The sequence below is a fragment of the Mycteria americana genome, chromosome 5, assembly GCF_035582795.1.
Source record: "Mycteria americana isolate JAX WOST 10 ecotype Jacksonville Zoo and Gardens chromosome 5, USCA_MyAme_1.0, whole genome shotgun sequence".
In the NCBI taxonomy this organism is placed as follows: Eukaryota; Metazoa; Chordata; class Aves; order Ciconiiformes; family Ciconiidae; genus Mycteria; species Mycteria americana.
The window spans coordinates 56,637,448-56,655,747 of NC_134369.1; the positions used below are offsets into that span (position 1 = coordinate 56,637,448).

Here is an 18,300-nt window from a genome sequence, read left to right on the forward strand (position 1 = left end):
GGAAGATCATCTATCAATGCAGCCACTGACAGAAAGGCTAGCAAAAGCATACACATTTCTGAACGATGCATTAAAGGCAGCATTACGCTATTCATCCCAAGTTAGACTCTCCATTTGCTTTTGACAAAGGGGTAAGTGTTGAGTCATGTTTCAACACACCTGCTTTGACCTGTACCATTACTGAAGTAATACGGCACTTCTCAGAGCTACCTGTTACCATTAGGTTACATATTATTACTACTACAAGTAAGAACAGATGCCTTACTATAGATACTGACCTCTAACCTGCATGGTGAGGACTAGTCTAAAGTGAGCAGTGAAATGCAGCAAAGATGGGCTGGAGGCACTTGGAACATCAGCCCGATCATCACTGGTACAGATAAGAGAGATGAGATGAGAACTGCTCTGGAATACACTCCTTGGGTTTTGGTACAGGTTAGAGAAACTGCCCCCTCTAGATGGGGGAATTCCCCAGAAGCCTGAAGAATAAACTTCACTACGAAGTCTTAAAAAATTCTGGCCAAGAATCTGAAAAACTGTGTTTAAAAAACCCAAAAACCTGCCTTAAAAAAAACTCAAAATACTTCAGCGTATGTCAGAAATGAGTAAATGAAGTCTGAAGCTTTCCCCTTCAGGATGCATTTTTACTTACAATTTTCCTTACATTTTTACTTACATAGTTAATGGCTGACATTGTATTTAACTTTGTCGTGTAAGTCCCTCTTATCTTCCCTTTTGGGGCTCAAAAAAGGAAAATGTGAAATTAGCAGCAAACCTGGCATGGCAAATGAAAGCTAACCATGACTAGCTGCAGTATGCTTAATAGAGGAGTTTGCTTCCCTGAGTAAGAAACACACAGTTGTTTGAAACAATTCTTCAGGGTCATCTGTTGTGCTGTGCTAAATCTTGCACTGCTAAATCCTAACACCACTTTTTGCATGCAGTTATTCTGTTTGCATGCAGGCTGACTTCAGCAGATTATTACATCCCCCTGAAATCTAAAGATTACACCTAAGGACTGCCCCATTTCAAAGGCAGTATGTAAACCCACTCACTGAAATCAGTCATGAGGAAACTCAAACTGTAAATGTGAAGAGACTTATCTCAAAGTGAATGCCATTCATAGTATTTAATCTGACATTTATTTTTGAAACAATAAGGATGCCTGCCTCCTGCAAAGACAGAAAACTACATTTCCGTAGGAAATGCAGTTCCAAAGATCTGAGCAACACTGATTTATAGACACAGAGCATCAGCTCAGTCTCAGTTCTTCTGTCAAGTCCAATTATTGCACAGCTACCAATAATATGACATTATCAGGTGAAAACCTCATTAAGGATGCCTAGCAAACGAAACAGTCCTTTTCCCAAGTAATTTTAGCAATGTGTCAGAACTGCGGGATTATTAAAAGTATTTCTTCCAAAGTAAGCATGAGGTAATAATTAAAGTGTTTTCTGAACATCTAAATGAATTGGGGCAACCCAATTCTAGCTATAGAAGGAATTCGATCTCTTTTCTTCTTTGGCAGAAGGTTTTTTTGCTTTAACAATCAGCCTCTTGGCAAAAAAAGCAGTCATCTAATAGCCACCCTATTGTTCTTCACAGTGGAATAGAGCATTATTCTCCTGAGTACTATTTTACGATATTCAAGCAGAAACAGCCTTTCCAAGATCCGTTTGCAGTGACCCAACATGCTCTACCACAAGCTTCTGTGACCATTTCAGAGATTCAAATTGGAGTCTAAAGAAATGAAAGATAACTATCACATTTTGGACAAATGAGGCTATTCCATGCACTCCTGTTGCTGGATACTAATAGGTCCTGCCTACAAACAAGTCCTTTCTGCTTCCCCAGTTCTCTCAAATGCAGTTCCACAGCCCTTCCAAGCACGAATAGCTTAAGCCCATGTTTAGTATGCTAAGCTAGTAGCTTGGGATCTTATCAAGACAGTTGAGAGACCTACAGTTGACAGGCAAATTAAGTGCCTTCAACAGTCAGCAAAAGTGGAATTAAGCAAAGTTTTTAAATACAAAATCATTAGCTTGACTTAACTCATTCTGTGGTGGAGACTTTTCCCCTAAACTTATGCAAACCAGTGGAGCCAAGAAAAAAAGGTAAGAAGAATTCGTCTTGACACTGAACTGGAGTCTAGAAGCTAATCCATGTTTTCTTAAGTTTGTTGCATTAGGAGAGACCATGCTGCCAATCAGGAACCATAACCATACTTTTTGAATTTGCTGGCATGTAGAGAACAGTTCAGAGGCATGACCTGTAGCTAGTTGACTGCACCATGTTTGGAAGTTCCAGAGATGCTCGTCTCACCCATCCATGAGCACCCGTGCTGTTCTAACCAAGCTTCTGACAGGAAGAGAAAGGAAAAAAGGAAGACAACATTTGTTCAGCCTCTTTCCCACATCTTACAGACCCAAAGATGCAAATGAGTCCTGTACTTGCTAAGGATTCCTTACAAGGCAGCCCACACTCAGAGGCTGTGGGAGCAGTCATGGAAGCTAACCCCTTGTATGGTGGTATTAAACCAGATCGTTACCTTCTTACACTCCACAACTGCTCTTCTGTCACAGTGGTGCTTGGGTGGCTACTCGGTGAACTAGTCAACTAATTTCTGTCAATCCTGCTTCCAGCAACATTAGATCGCCAATAGCACAAACCCTACTGCCAGCACAGAGAACAGAAACAAGGAGACTAATGCGGGAGGCAGGGCAGCAGTAGCACTTTTGACAGCCAAACAATGTGTCAGATTCAAGGGACCTCATACAACTTGAGAGACACGGCAATAGGAATTTAGTTTTGCCTACTGCTGTGGAGAACCATCAGTTACAAAAACAGTAAGAGCAAGTCAGAAGACTGACATAGTACAAACAGGAAACTACGCCTTTTCAACTGGTTATCACATAAGCAGCAACTGCAACAACCTCTACTTTCCTACAGCTCTATTGTGAACAAGAGATCTCGTTCAGCATCCATCTTCTGGATGCAGGCTGATTTTCCCAGTTTATTAATATTTATTGCCTCCTGGCAGCACCACATTCTCTGTCTTAAAAGAATGCTATAGGTTTCTAGCTTCTTGAAGTTTTAGTGCTTTTGTTTTCCATCTCCTCCTCAAACTATTTAAAAAAAAAAAATCTTTTAAAGGAGATAAAGTTAACTATTAACTGATGCCAAGCCTGTAATTTGCAGGTGCATTATTTCCCACATTTTAGAACTCTGAGGCACACAAGTTTTGGTTACATGAAGGTGCAAAACTACGTGAATGTTTTGCAGAAAAGAAAGCAAGACCTAAGTAGCACTGGAGATCAAGAAGGAGTCAATGGGCCTTAGTGGTCAAACATTGCTAAAGTCTATTGCTAAGTTCAGTACCTCTTCTGAGCTATTTTTAATGCCTCTGCTGATTTTTCTAAGCACAAAAATTTAAAACATTCATGTACTCCCATCCTTGAAAGGCTGAATTCAAAGTACATCATGATGGCACTGTTAAGGTATATTGTATTATTTTTTGCTTTATTCAAATACAAAGTTGACTACTTCATAGCACTTCAGATTAACGCTTAAAGTAAAAATAAAATACGATCTGAAGGTTAGGTCAGGCAGCATTTTGTGTTTTACTAACCATCCTTCCACAGTGAAAACTCAGTAAATTATGTAGAATCCAATACAGCATATTATCCAGCCATTTGAAGTATTAAGTTAGGGAGCAGAATATTTTCATTTATGATATGGCAGTTATAAAGCTGTTAAACATTCTAAGATATTAAACAGCTGGATTTTTGAAGTTGTAAGTTTAGCCAGAAATGCAAGGTAATTGTTACATGTTTAAAGCATTCAATATTTGTAGCAAAAGCTCTTTAATTTTCATTGTTTGGGAGAGAAAACATTAATTTACTATTCTGCTCCTGCCACATGCAAAATGCATTAATTTAGGGAGCCCAAAATCTGCATCTACATTTTTGGCTTCTTGCAGACATCAGTTGATAACAGCCCTTGACTGGACTTCAGCATTCCTTAAGAAGCACATTCAGCAGCAGCAGCAGGCAGCGTAGCTGATCCAGCTTAAACAGAAAACAACTTTGGGCCAGAAACAAAAAGCTGCCAACTCAACCATAACAAACCAGAGGGAAGAAGTTAACGTGGGAATAATGAAGGCCTGAGGGAGGAAGAGCTGATGTTTAGAGGGACCGTCGCCAGCCATCACTGTTCAGTATTTAAGCCATATACTTCCTAGAACATAGGTGGCTGAAAGAAAAACCTGAGAACAGTGACCGTATCTGTTTCTCTGCAAACTATGACACTGCAAACAAATTTTATGTGCCCAGTTCTTTACCCTTGCATACAACCCTGGAATGCAACGGTTCTAAGGAAGATCCTTTCCACTTCCTGCTTTCTCCAGTCTTCATCTTCATAATATAAATCCTAAGCAATAATTCCAGGTTGAGTACAAGTGGATCATTGTAAGGAGATAATATGTCAGATTTATGTTAATATTTGCTTAATAATACCCAATTTATTTTAAAGTTCTAAGTGCCAGTTCCTTTGAGCATTCCTACTGCACTGATACATAACTGACACACTTGCTCTAATCTTCCCACAATACATTTGTGTGTATTTAATACTGCTGCTGTGGGCTTCCTGGCATTTCAGTATTTCAGTCCTGCTGAGATCAAGGGTACTTTTGATGTCAGGCAATATCTGCCTCTAGATCAAAGGCTGCGCTACTGAATATGGCTTTAAAAGTTTCTTACTTCCTATTCTTGTCAAGGGTAAAGTCAACACCTAAAAATAAAAGGAAAGCAAGAAGTCTGAAATTACTTTAGTTTTTGTCAATTTTACTTTAGAAGACTCTTTGGAATCAGGAGGCAGAAAAGATTCCCAGGCAAAACTATTTCATAGGGTCCCAGTATCCAAAAATCTGTAATAGAAAAAAATATTGTACCACCACCTCAGTGAGACTATTCATGACAGTAAGCAACAGGGCCAAGATGCAGAAATTCATATATTTAATATAGCTATCTAATAAAATTAAGATACCTGAAGCCAAACTTCTCTGCAACAGTAGTGGATGTCGCAATGCAGTAAGGCTGGAAGGGGGGATCATTTTAACAACACATGATGAACAGGACTAGGAAAGCGATCTGGTTTTAATAACGGTGCTATAGAAGAGGAAGGGATAAGTGATTTTAAACCTGATCTTTGTAAGTCAATGTGTGAAAACAATCACACTAGTACAGTTGACAGAGCAGCAAGGTAGCATGAAGACACAAAAGCAGGAGCAGAGTGCAGAAATAAGCAGGCAGAGCACAGAAACGTTCCACTAAGGGATGTGCTTGAACCTCCTGGAGAGGGCTCTAATCCTCACAGCCTCTGTGAAAGCAGTGAAGAGCTTCACTTTTTGGTAGTTAACAAATACTGCAGCACCCCTAATAGCAGTCTCTGTCTTATTAGGTACAAATGGGTTTCAGTATGATCAGCTCATAGATGAGATATGCTTGTTGATTAGTTCATTTATTCAAATTAGTTCATTCAAAGATCCAATTCGGTTTCTCTTGGAAGACAAGTGACAATCATCAGCTGAAACAAATCAAACTGAAGGCAGAGTAAATTCTAAATAAAGTAGTCTTGCTTTACTTGGACAGTAAAGATTCATAGCATGTACCCATACCATCACTGACTTCATCTTAGGGAAAACATCTCATTTTTCTGACAGTTGTATTTTAATAGTATTGCTGTGTTAGGAACAGGAAGATTTCCATGGAAAGAGTCAAAGCTGAATCATCTGCTGAAAATGAAGAAAAATTACAACATCTGGATACTTAGAAAGGTCCCTGAAGACAAATCAAACTAAAATCTGTTGAAAATAAAAACAGTTGATCAGAAGCTTTAAAATACATCAACTTCACTTGACACTCAGTTACAAACACTCAGCCAAAACTGGGTAAAAGTCAGCAAAACGAGTTGGAAAGTATCCAGACTTACAGATAACGAGTACAAAATATTTTCCAGGAAACCAGGGAGACAAGCTTTAGCAGGTTTGCAATTGGCTAGCATGAGTGAACTGAATCAAAAAACTTGAGCCAGGGGGTGTGGAAATCTAGAGAAGAAACTTAAGACATTAGCTACTGTGAAAGCCAACTGATGGGATCGGTCAGAACTTGAACAAAACTGGACACCTGCAGCACAACAGAGTAGAAAAGCGCTGTCAGAGGACCAAGCTAAGAGATTTCAGGAAAACTGCCTGCTCAGTGGTCTCCAACACGTACGCAATGCTGTCTCTTCTAGCATCGCTCTGCATAACATCTAGAAGTCAGATGTTTGAGTGACAGCTTCCAGCACAGAAGTATGCTAGCTATGAAATCAGGGAATGGGAGGAACACTACTGATCTCTCATCTACCTCATGTTAAGTATTACAGTAAGGGAGTACAAGGTGCTATGGTTAAGTGCCAAAACAAGAATGGTGGTCACTACTAAAGTGTATATTTTGTTAAGTGATCTGTTAGTCAAGTGCAGGCATATAGTTCATGAACTCAGCAAATTAAGTATGAAACTATTAGATACTGACTTAACTGGCGTATACAGATTTTCTACAGACTGCTTACTGCTTTCTGCTGTAGCTAGGGAACGCAGCACCTATTTGTAAAATCCTAATTAGTTCAAGTTAACATCTAGAATTTCAGTATCTGAAGGGTGGCCAAATTTAGATTTGCTAGTATTGATAATATAGTAAATTTCAACCCTTGCCTGGTTTTACAGCGTTTTTCTCCTATGTATAACAACCTCCCCACCCTCCAGCTCACCACTTTTGTGGTCAGACACAGATTTACCAGGGAAAGAAGAAAAGACCTCTGAAGGCCACTGCATCCCTCTACCTCCTCCCAGTGATCATCCCCAAAACGCTACAGCTCTGGTTCATTTAGAGGACTACCAAGACCAAGCTCACCCTGCTGCACTTGCTGGTTCCAGCCACCCACACGTGCTGCCAAGGTCCTGCAACCCCAGTGCAGTTCCTGCTGCCTTTTGGTCGTCCCCCCTCCCCCCCCCGAGGTAGTGTTAGGGAAAAACCTCCAGGGAAAAGTTAACATCTTGTTACCGCCAACTCATAGAATATATATTCCAGAGGAGCACCGGTCTGTAGTGCATTACTTGAAAAGAGTGCTAGTTTAGCATACGCTGATCCAAGCACGCTCAACTTAAAGCAAGCAGAAATAATGAAACTCAGCATCAAATAAAACATCAGTTCTGTTTTTCAGCATTTACTAACATCTAAAAAATAAAAGCCATTCTCCTATCTGTAAGTCTGCCTAAGTTTCTCCTTAAAGTCCTCTATCTATCATTGCTTATCTGCTTTGATATACCTTACACTGCTACATCAGAGCACCTCCAGCTCACGGTTGTTCCAGTTTAGGTTTCCAGTCTGAGGGAAAGAACTACACCCTGTTCATTTATGGAACAGGGCATAATTATTCAGTGTCTTACTGAGAGCTTCATTCACAGTTTAATTCCCTCATTAGTACTCCCTGAGCACACTAAATCCTTTTAGCACTTGTGTACGTGCATGCACCAAAACTGAGAAACTGTACACTTACATCACATTTTTAATTTCAACTCATTTTCCTTTCTTGCTTTCAGCCAATCTAGTGAGTTGTCTGGTTCTCAAGTACTATTAATTTGCAAACATTGTATAGGAATGAATTTAACACTGTAGTTCAAATACAGTAAAACTCCTTGCCACTTCTGCATTCCATGCAACATTAAGTTTCTAAGTGTACTTAGAGGGAACAGCAACAAAAATAAGAAAGATGCAGACAGACCAAAGAGGGTACAAAGCAGTGCCATGAAGATGATCAAAAGGGCTGGAGAACCTGCCGTACGAGAAAAGGCTGAAGGAGTCAGGTATTTTCTCCCTGGAGAAGGCTCAGGGGGAGCTCACCACAGTATTCCAGTACCTAAAGGGCAGCTACAAAGAGAATGGAGGCTCTCTCTTCACAAAGAGCCACAAAGAGAGAACAAGGGGCAACAGGTACAAGTTGCACCGGGAGGCATCTCAGACATTTTTTACAGTGAGAACAGTCATTCACTGGAACAACCTCCCTGGGGACATAGTATAGTCCCCATCGCTGGAGGTTTTCAAGATGTGATTGGAAAGGGTTCTAGATAGTCTTATCTAGGCTCCCTTTCCCACGAAAGGTTGGAACAGATGATCTTTCAAGGCCCCTTCCAACCTGGGCTGCTCTACGATTCGATGATTCTGAGCCTAAGAACAGCTCATTCGCATTCCTGTAGCAGCATATCTCAGAAAACCCCGTCTCCTTTGTTTTCTGCCAGTTTTTTTGCAGTAGGATTATTTAAATTTTCAGCATCATCTGAAAATTAGTTTCCTAATACCAACCTCTACAGAAGATGCTGTAGTTCTGATTAGTTTCCCATATCTTTATCACTCACAGTTTGATATAACTATCAGGAGAACCCATTATAAGCATGATCTCTTCCTGCAGTACTTATATCTGCTTTTTTCCTGCCCACGCCTTAAGAAGTTTCCTGTTTTACTGAAGTCTACTTGAGTGTTTATATTATAAAGATTTCAATCTTGTCAGATTTCATTTGATAGCTAGAAGTTATGGATGTACTCATCTACCATTAAAAGTTATTTTCTTTAAAAAATTAAACTAGCTTAAACAAATCACATTGCTGATATCTCAGTAAATTCCATTCTCTATTTCTCAGCTCAAAAGTAAAATTCTCATCCCCCACCAGCAAGGCCTGAAGCAATTGCCATATCCCATTATGCATAATACAGCCACTAAACAGTTCAAACACCAACAGATGAAACAGCAAGCAAAGCTCCTGCCACCACAAGAGGTATTATTAGTTCACTGGTCAGCGCTCCAACATCACGCCAGAGACCGCAATAACCCTGGCCAGCCTCCATGTGCAGGAAGTATGTTATCAAGATTTGAGTGATCTTCAAGAATAACGGACAGAAGTGAAACTTTCTGAACTAAGTCTGAAAATACTGACTGCCCCTGCCTTCAGTTCTGTACATTAAGAAGTAGATACTAAAGACCTAGGACTAGTGCAATTAAGCCATTTAAATTTACCTTCCAACAGCAAGATTGCAGGCTTGGTGTACCCCCTTTGACATAAACTACAGAAATAATCATTCAAGTTTACAGCCTTGGTAACATATAGGGACACTTCATAACAAGTCTAAATATTTCCTCCTCTCAACAAGGATCTCTTGTATCCTCCCTTTGTTGTTTACACCAAAAAAATGGATTACAGATGAAAGTAGATAAAGATCAGAAATATCAAGACCAGTTATACATATTCGACATAAATAGCATGCTTCAATAATTACGTGCAATACAGTTAAAAGCTCTCACATGGCATTTCTTCTGTCCCTAGAAAACACACATGCGTTATCTACAACTTCCAGATAGAAAATAAATTCCTTTTCTTAAAGGAATTGTCAGCCACTGATAGCAAGACTCAAGAGGTATACTTACACTGCAAAATAGCTAAAAAATTGTTCTAAGGTCATATATTCTACAGCAAGGACAGCATTACGTACCTTGTGCAAGCATGTTAAACTCCAAGAACAGTGCTATGTGATAAAGCTCCATAGCTTCTTCAGCCCTAGTCATGTTTAGTTTTCCTGCTACAAGAGCCTGAACTTCACTTAAACTGCCCACTGAAGGGCTGGAGTGCAAAACTGAGAGGTCCACCACATCTGTATACATACAGTTCAAAATGACCTTAGCATATTTTTTTGGTATGATAGATTCATCCAATATAATTCTAGTTGGAGTTCGTAGAGTTCGGTCTGTGATTTCTTCACCAGTTCGTATCCTCCTCTGCAGCAAGTGACGAAAAAACGGAGATCGTGATGAAATAATAGCTTTGTGAGCTCTGAGCTCTTCATCTAGACAGTTCTGACTTCCACCAAAAGTTTCAACTAAGTCAGAGTTGGATGAAAAGCTAAGAACCACATCGTAGTAGCACATGTAATCAAACAGTGCACGCATATCAACATCTAAGGAATTTGGTGTTCCAAATTCTTCACTAAGCTGCACAAGGATATCAACGTTTTGGAATCTTGAATCCTCCATTCCAAACTCGCCCGTATAAAGGTAGTGTAACAAAGCAGAAAACATAGGCATATCTATGCCAGCTGTGTTAATATCCATTATTATTTCTGCCCCATACTCCGGTGAGGAGGAAAGCAGCGTCTTAAAAAATGGACATCTTGCCGCCAATATCGCACGATGCACAGGAAAACAAGTTTCTTGAAATATTAAGTCTACATCGGTACAATATTTGTACTGATAAAGTTCAGCCATGTCTTTTTGTAGCGTCCTGGCTTCTGGTCTTGCCAAATTAGCTTGTAGATAAAGCTCCTTTAAGGCTGACGTCCCTTCGTATTCTTCTACTAATGCATTAACATCTCTGACATCCCAGCCCGAGAGGAGTTCGCGCATCTGCTTGGCGTGATCAGCAGATCGGCTAGATTTCCGACGCTTAATGAATTTCTTTTTGAGGGTGGCAAGGCCAGAGGTTTTCTTTTTCTTGTCTTGGGGTTTCTCATGGCCATGGTCAAGGCTATACAGCTTCGATTCACAGCCATAACCTTGATGAGAGTAGGATGATGTCCCTGAAGGCAAAAAGGAAAGATTGAACACATTTATTCTTTAAACTTAAAAGGAAGGTCCGTAACACCTAAAGAGTCCATCAACCTCTCTGCAAGTTACAGTTTTTTCCTTCGCCTCAGATCAGATAATTCAACAAGTTGGAAACCTGACTGAAGCCTTTTCTGGCCATTAAGAACAAAAATAATACTTTTGCATCTACAAAATTTATACTTTTTTTTTTTTAAATGTACTCAATTTTAAGAGCCAAGCAGTGCCAGTTGATGTAGCTCTGTAGCACATGGCACGCTTATCTAAGCAGGAAGAGAACACCATGGTCATAACATTGCAAGTGTCATTGTGTTAACTATAGGAAGTGAAAAATACAGCCTTTTAAAACCTTGTGTGGTCTCAGTGAAATAGTAGCACCTCACCTCTCCCCCTTCAAAGTGTTTTTCAAATTCTGTTCTTCTAGCATTAAGTGTTGTTTCAAGAAGCAAAGCATGCCTGGCATCGGATAGTTATCATAGTCACAAGAAAAAAGGAAAAGAGAGAACACTGTACCAAAACATTCAGGGAAATGGAGGACAATGAATTAATTTTCAATGAAAATTTAACAAGAAAGTAAAAATCCTGTTATATGATAACCAAATAATGCTGAAAGTCAAACACATAAAATGGGCTCCTTTCCACAGAACCATAGATGCTAATTTGTGCGTACGCCCTATTTTAAAGAATATGAGGAATGCAAGTTTTACTGTATTAAAGATGTCCTTTGAACAGAGCATTGTACAATTAAAGTATACATATAATTATTTTTCCCCTCAAAAATCTTTTACAGTGAAGTAATGTTATGAACCAAACATGGCATGAAATGAAAACAACATTATCTGTGTTACATACCTGACCTGTTCTGCTAAATGAACCTTTGCTGATTGTCAGTTTGAGCCTAGCTGCATATACAGTAATGCTGATAGCAATTTAGTGAGAAAAAAGAATTAGAATCTGCATTTCTAGAACTAATGGAAAACTGAAGTAGTGTTTTCATTAAAAAGTAGTTAAAAACTATAGTTTAAACAGAAACACAACTCTCATGTTAAAGGGTTAATTTTCTAATTTAACTTTATTTACAGAATTTTCACTCTAAGCCAGATGGTGAAAAACCTCAGACATTACAGGAAAGGGGGGGGTGGGGTGGGGTGTCAGTGCACAAACCCAACTACTACTTCCAGACAAAAGAAGAAACCAGAAGAAAACATTTGCAAATGGCATACAGATTAATAACAATCATAGGTTCATCTGAAATAGTATTTGTCCATTTTCTGTCGGGAATAGTTAACACATTTCCATTAGTACACTTGTGTAGCTTCACTACTTGTTGTCTTTTTTTGATCTGTAAGTTCAAAGCACATCCAGCCACCAGAGTTTTTGGGGCCTTTTGTAACTCGTTCCATCGTTGCTCCCTCACAGTTCCATTTGTTTCAGGTAGATCTGATGTGATGCTGTTTTGCTATGCTATTTTGACAGTGATGTTATGGGCCAGTCTGTCAAAACACAGTGCTTTTAGCTACCATGTTATTTCAGATAAGTATTTCTTGAACTTTGAAAGATGCGGGAGCAATTCAAAGTTGTATTTGAGAGCACAGCAACTGCAACAATCTAAGATTTCTGTAAATTGTTTTATTATTTAAGCCTCAATAATTCTAAGTAACCTTATACGCTAGCTTTTATGCCAAGCTAATTGAAACTCCCCCAAATCATGAAACACAATGGTTTTACGATTCATCTATTAGTGAAAGCTTTGGGAAGGAACTTCGCTTTCTTTGAGGAAAGACCTCTAACCATTTTATCCATGCTACATTAAATTTTGCTTGATCAGGCAACATGTTATTAATCATATTGAAATTTCAAGACATTAAAAAAATACCAATTTAAATGAAGAGAACAGCAGTAACTCAAGACAACTTCAACAAAAAGGTTGTGCTGCAAAATCCATCATAAAAATTCCTTCCACATGCTATACTAGGCATTACAATAGAAAAATAGAGATTCAGTCTCCTGCTGATAGAGACAAGCCTAGAATTACTGCTCCATTTAAAGAGTATCGATTACATTTTACAATAAAAGTGTAACTGAACTTTGGTCACTCTATAATGATAGACTCTGTTCCAAGACAGCATGCCAGCTCATTTCTATTTGAAGTATTTTGGATTCTAATGGCAAATTTGAGTATGCAAAATATTCTCTTACATTCCGCTAAAGAAAAACTAGGACACCAGAAGTCTCAATTTCTTTCTTTCCTGAAGGCTGCTGTGAGGTATTACTTGCACGTGAATCACCACAAGATACTGAACCACCATTCAAACCTTCGTGTGCCCTGAGCTACTTACAAGATTTAACTTCAGAAGTACTGCAAACAGTGCTATTAACCCTTCCAAATAGATAAGACACTGCTATGAAAGTGCCCCCACACAACTGCTTTTTGCCAGAGGCAGAAGTAGAGACGCACCAGCATAGCCTCTCTGGGTTCACAACAGCTGGTGGCTCTGTATCCCTCAAAGAAAGAGCTTTAAGAGCCCCTTTTTGACCTGCCTGTATTCCTTCATAAGGCAGCGGCATTCGAAGTAGGAGACTAATTTATTCACCACTTCTCCACTAAAAGGCACCAATCTATTAAATGCTGTTAAAAAGCAATAGCTACTTCATGCCCCTAGACCATATCTAGCTTTGAACAGATAAATATTTACAAGAAACAGATGACTGCCAAGAGAAACTACTTGGGGACTTGACAATGAATAACGGGATCTGTCTAGTCCTCTGCATGCCTACACAATTTAAAATCTAATTATAGAGCTGTATTTAAAAATAAACATCTTGAACAGATGTACCACCCTAGAAAATGGTGTGAAATCCTCCTCCTGAATACTGTAGACAAAACAGCAAGGAGATGACTAGTTAAGCCTTTGCTAGAACAAAAGTATTTTTTACAAACTTTTACAAACAAAAGTAAGAGCACTGCATTATTTTTACCGATTTATCTCCTCTTCATAAACTGTAAGCAAATTCAGCATTAAGCCAACTAACAGTGGGAGCTCATCCTATGAAACTACTGTGCTTCGCCAGATCATTTATCAGCTTTTAATATTCATCCTACATTTACAATGTAACATGGTGCAGTGCTTTAATGGTAAAGCAGCATGTGTAAACCAATCCCATAGGCCTGAATCCAGTTTCCAGGAATAAGGCAACTAATACATATTATGCAGCTATTATAACTCTAGTTCCCATATTTCCAGTTCTACTTTGGAGAAGTAAATAGATCTAATGCCTTCTACGTTAAAAAAAAGAAATAAATCTGTAAAAGTTGATTTAACATTAAAACATTATTCTGACAAGTGATGAAAGCTTCAGCTACCGATTTTAGGATACATCTGTTCTCAAGATGAGAAAAAAAAACAAACTCCACAAAATGGGAAGAAGAGATGTACACCTGTGTTCTAGATAGCACACTTACTCTACTAGCATACTCATATAAGTGCCACCATAGTATCAGAAAATTTCAGCAAGAATTTTAACCAGAACACTCATTTGCCTTGCCTAAGATGAGACAGCCACATCTTTTAGACCTTCCTCAAGAAGTCTCAACCACAATTTTTAATAGGTAATGGGGATCAGTAAATTTATTGTGACATACTACATCATGGGTTTCTATTTTGAATTTAATAATGAAGAGCATCAACAAAACCTTCCACATACTAAGTGGAAAGTTTCTGGGAAATTTAATAAAGCCTTTGGAACTCTCCCCTCTTCAAATCTGCTCAAAAGGTGTTTCAGCATGCAGATCTAACATTTTCAGGTCTGTAAGGGTTTCTCTTCATTCAATATAAAGGCAAATAAAAAACACCAAGATGTGTAATAAAAACATTTTGGCTGTGATTTTAGACATTATATACATATAAACTGCAGCAAACCTTTTACTACTGTTAGTTATGATACACTGAAAATACATAAAGCCTTAAGGGGGGACTTTACAGCATGGATATCCAAGATGTTAGTACTAAAAGTTCTTCCTTGACATGCTACGACAGCACACGCAGAATTTTTAGCCTAGAGCACAGGTCTTTACATGTAACAGTTTGTGGGCTGTCCTCTACTCAGATCTCCAAAAGTTAGGAGTGTCACAAAAGCTGAGACAAAAGAGAAAAGTTACAAAGCAAGTCAATTTTTCCTCTGCTAAGGATATCACTGTGCTTTCAGTGGTGATTAAGAAAAGAAGTAACACTGAATATCAATAACTACTTATTCAGTGTTGCAAGCCAAGGCATAAAGGAGAAAAGTGTTTATAAAGTATTTATGTTATTTACTGCTAAGATCATTCTCCAGGCTGTCAGGGTTGGGGTTTTTTTAAGCAAGATTTATCATCTTAAAAACTGCCTTCTTTTAGATTCATCACATAACTATTTATTATTTATAACGTGACAATACACAGATCTACACTGAGGTCTTTTTGCACTAGACTGAAAAGCACATAAAGGTAATACCTGCCCCAGTTATGACTGGGATAACAAAATAATTTCTTAAGAGCACTTCAACTCATGTTTCCAGTTAAGCAAGGTCCTTGCTTGTAAATAATACTGTTAGGGCAATAAGTACCCCCATTCCCCATTTACAGGAACAGGAAAAGGACAAGAGAAAAAGTTGTCTTCAAGACTGCTTGTTACTTTAACAGGTTTATTATCAGAGATATCCCTTCTAGCAATACGGAAGTAATTCACTCATATTAGACACAATGCCAATACTACAATGAATACTGATGATCAAGAGTTTTATATGCTCTAACACAGTTTCACAGAAAATCGGAGAAAGAAGAGTAGAAAATGGTAGACAGTATTAACAGATAGTAACTGCTCTTGAACTGGGAAAACTAGTATACATGGTTTAATTATCAAAAAACCTCCAGTTTATTTTATTTAAATAAACTGGCATCTGTTTACTAGCAAGTGGCAGATCAACTCATTGTATATGTAGGCCAAACAGATACTGGACAGTACCAAATTTCATGCACTATTTGAGCTTGAATGGATTCCAACTGGTGACCTAGAAGAAAAAAGCTCTGCATAACATTACTGCAAGCAAATCAAATCCGGTGCATATGCAACCCTGCAAGTAATTTATGTAAATGACAAGATAACTGAGAAGAGTTACCTATGAATGTCTGTTGTGCCTGTGAATTTCCCCCTACCCTTGGGGAACACGAATGAGGGTAGTTAGATGCATTAGCGCCCATTTTCTTCAGTTACTCAGGCATTCCGCCTGCTGGCTCTTCCATGTATAATCCCATAATCCTTTATAAATCTTCAATCCCAGGTCCAGCATTCTGTTCCTCCATTTCTGAAGAACAAAAACACCAGTAAGTTACTTCATTTTTTTTCAGTAGGTATTATGCGATTTAGATAAAATAAACTCAGCCTCCAGCACACAGTATTTTCATAAATTAAAACCTCAAACATTTCCAAGATAGCTTTTTATTTGAAGGATTAAACCAAGATCAAAAATACATTTTTTTTTCCAAAATAATTTGTAATTTTCCAAAACATTCACAAATCAGTATGATCAACTGCAACAAGGAACAGGACGGCTATCTAATGTTTAGCTAAGAAATCTTCACGTAGGAGTTGATCTAGACTAGATATGGTCCTTTAACTATACCAAGAAAGACTTTTCATACATGCCGATATGTTTACACATTGTTATAAAAATCCCAAATTGAACTACACTGACTGAGAAAGGCAAATAAGCCAATCCCAGTGGAGGTTATACCATCATCACTGCTTTCAGCTGCATTTTGATTTCATACCATTTACGTAGTTCTCATTCAGTCCTACTTTTCAAGTTTAGACTAGTACCTAGAAGTAGGTTTATAATAGTAAAAATAAGGTGTTTAAGCATTCACCTACTGTTTTATTAGGCGTTTGAAAGTGTTCTAGGAAGTCAATTCTGAGGAAATTTGAACAAGGATTCATTGCTAAACAGACAGTAAGCACATTCTAATTTATTCCTGTATTAGCAGTGTTAGAATATTAATACTGCAAAATGAAAGTCACCACAATAAAGACCTGCTTACTGTCAACTGAACACTTGTGCCCCCATCCAAAACACAAACACAAACACACATATAAGAGAGTAATAACAAAGGTAAAGTCTATACTAAATATTTTTTAGACTCCATTCAATATTGTGAACATGTAGCTAAATTCTACTGTGTTGCCACAGGTGTACCTATATTTGTTATACACTCCCAACTTTATCTCCTTTATCAGTACACCTCTGGCATGTTAAATCGGACAAGTAAGTGCCATGCAAAAGCGTGTGTTTCAAGGAAGCTGCAGCACAGTTCCACTCTCTTTTCCCTGCTTTAATAATCTGTTTATTTCTGGCATGAGGAGTTCAGAAGCAGGAGTTACCGTGACATTGGGGCGGTGAGATACGATGCTAAGTGGAGAGGCACAGCTGGCCTCTTAGTCACAAATGCAGTATGCAAAGCAGATCCTGGGGAGCAGGAGGCAAGAGACAGGCCAGGAAAGAGAAGGCTGCAAATTGTTGTAGGCACAGGGGTAGGGGCGGAGCAAATGCCACAGGATTCAAGGGCATGAGGAGGAATTGTAGAGAAGGGTTTGGAAACCTGGCTTAGAGACATGGGTATGTGAAAAAGTGAGACACAGGCACGGGACTGAAGCATTATGGAAGCATGAGAGGGTGCATGATTTCCAACCATTTGATGCTTTAGAACAAGGTTCCTAAAAATCAGGCCTTTTGGCATTTCTGGTCTATGATATCAGATGTTTTCAAAAAGGAACCACAACACCTCACGCTAGACATGACGTACAGGCAGAGCCACTCCTCTAGAGCGCGTGTAGCCCAGGTCTGCCTCACACAGCTGCAGCCTGCCGATCGCTAGCTGAATTCTTCTAAGGCAGGAGACGCAACCATAACAACACAGCAGCTTTGCTGGCGTTATACAAGCCAACTTGAGCCAATCTACAGGCTTGCAAATGCAGAAAGGGGGAGCTCCCACACCTGCCCCCCCAGGTAGGTGGCAATGTCTCCTCAATTGCATATAAGCTGATGCTTTTCTTGAACTCGCCTCTACGCAGATTCAGCTTGCCACACATCAGGAAACAGAAAAATCAAATACCTTCTTACATGAATAGTGAGCCTGCTCAGGATGAAGTCAGAATCACAGCACATGCAAAATAGGCAACATCAATCAGCAAACACCAGTAAATCTCAGCAAACACAAGCTGTTGGATCAGTTCAGTCTTAGCCAATGCATGTACGCCTTTTCTTCCTTGTGCAGAAATAAGCCAGCTATTCTAAGATAACCAAATCCATATGGATGCAGACCTCTTCTCCATACATGAAAAGCTCCACTGATTTAAGAAAAAACACCTAGAAAATAATTTCATTAAGAGTGACACTCCAAGTGATTTGTGTACCCACACAGAATATGTTGCTTAAATGTGCTATCCATTTCCAGATAGAATTAGTTGCATCCAGTACAAGCTTTGTGGAGGTAAGAGTCACCTTTCAGTCTGAATGCCAACTCTCTCACAAATAAAAGCCAGCATCCTGAGTAGATACCCCAACAACTTCCCTTTTCTCAGC

General features: G+C 38.9%; 1 protein-coding gene across 2 annotated transcripts in view; it reads right to left on the reverse strand.

The window, feature by feature from the left end:
- BTBD7 (BTB domain containing 7) overlaps window positions 1-18,300 on the reverse strand; it is a 59,144-nt gene that overhangs the window by 22,491 nt on the left and 18,353 nt on the right. For both annotated transcript variants that reach the window (XM_075503479.1, XM_075503478.1), the window contains exons 2-3: window positions 15,841-16,026; window positions 9,582-10,661 (exon numbers count right to left, since the gene is read on the reverse strand). In XM_075503479.1, coding sequence (XP_075359594.1) covers window positions 9,582-10,661; window positions 15,841-15,922 — 1,162 coding nt within the window. In that variant the 5' untranslated portion in view covers window positions 15,923-16,026. The remainder of the gene's footprint in view (window positions 1-9,581; window positions 10,662-15,840; window positions 16,027-18,300) is intronic.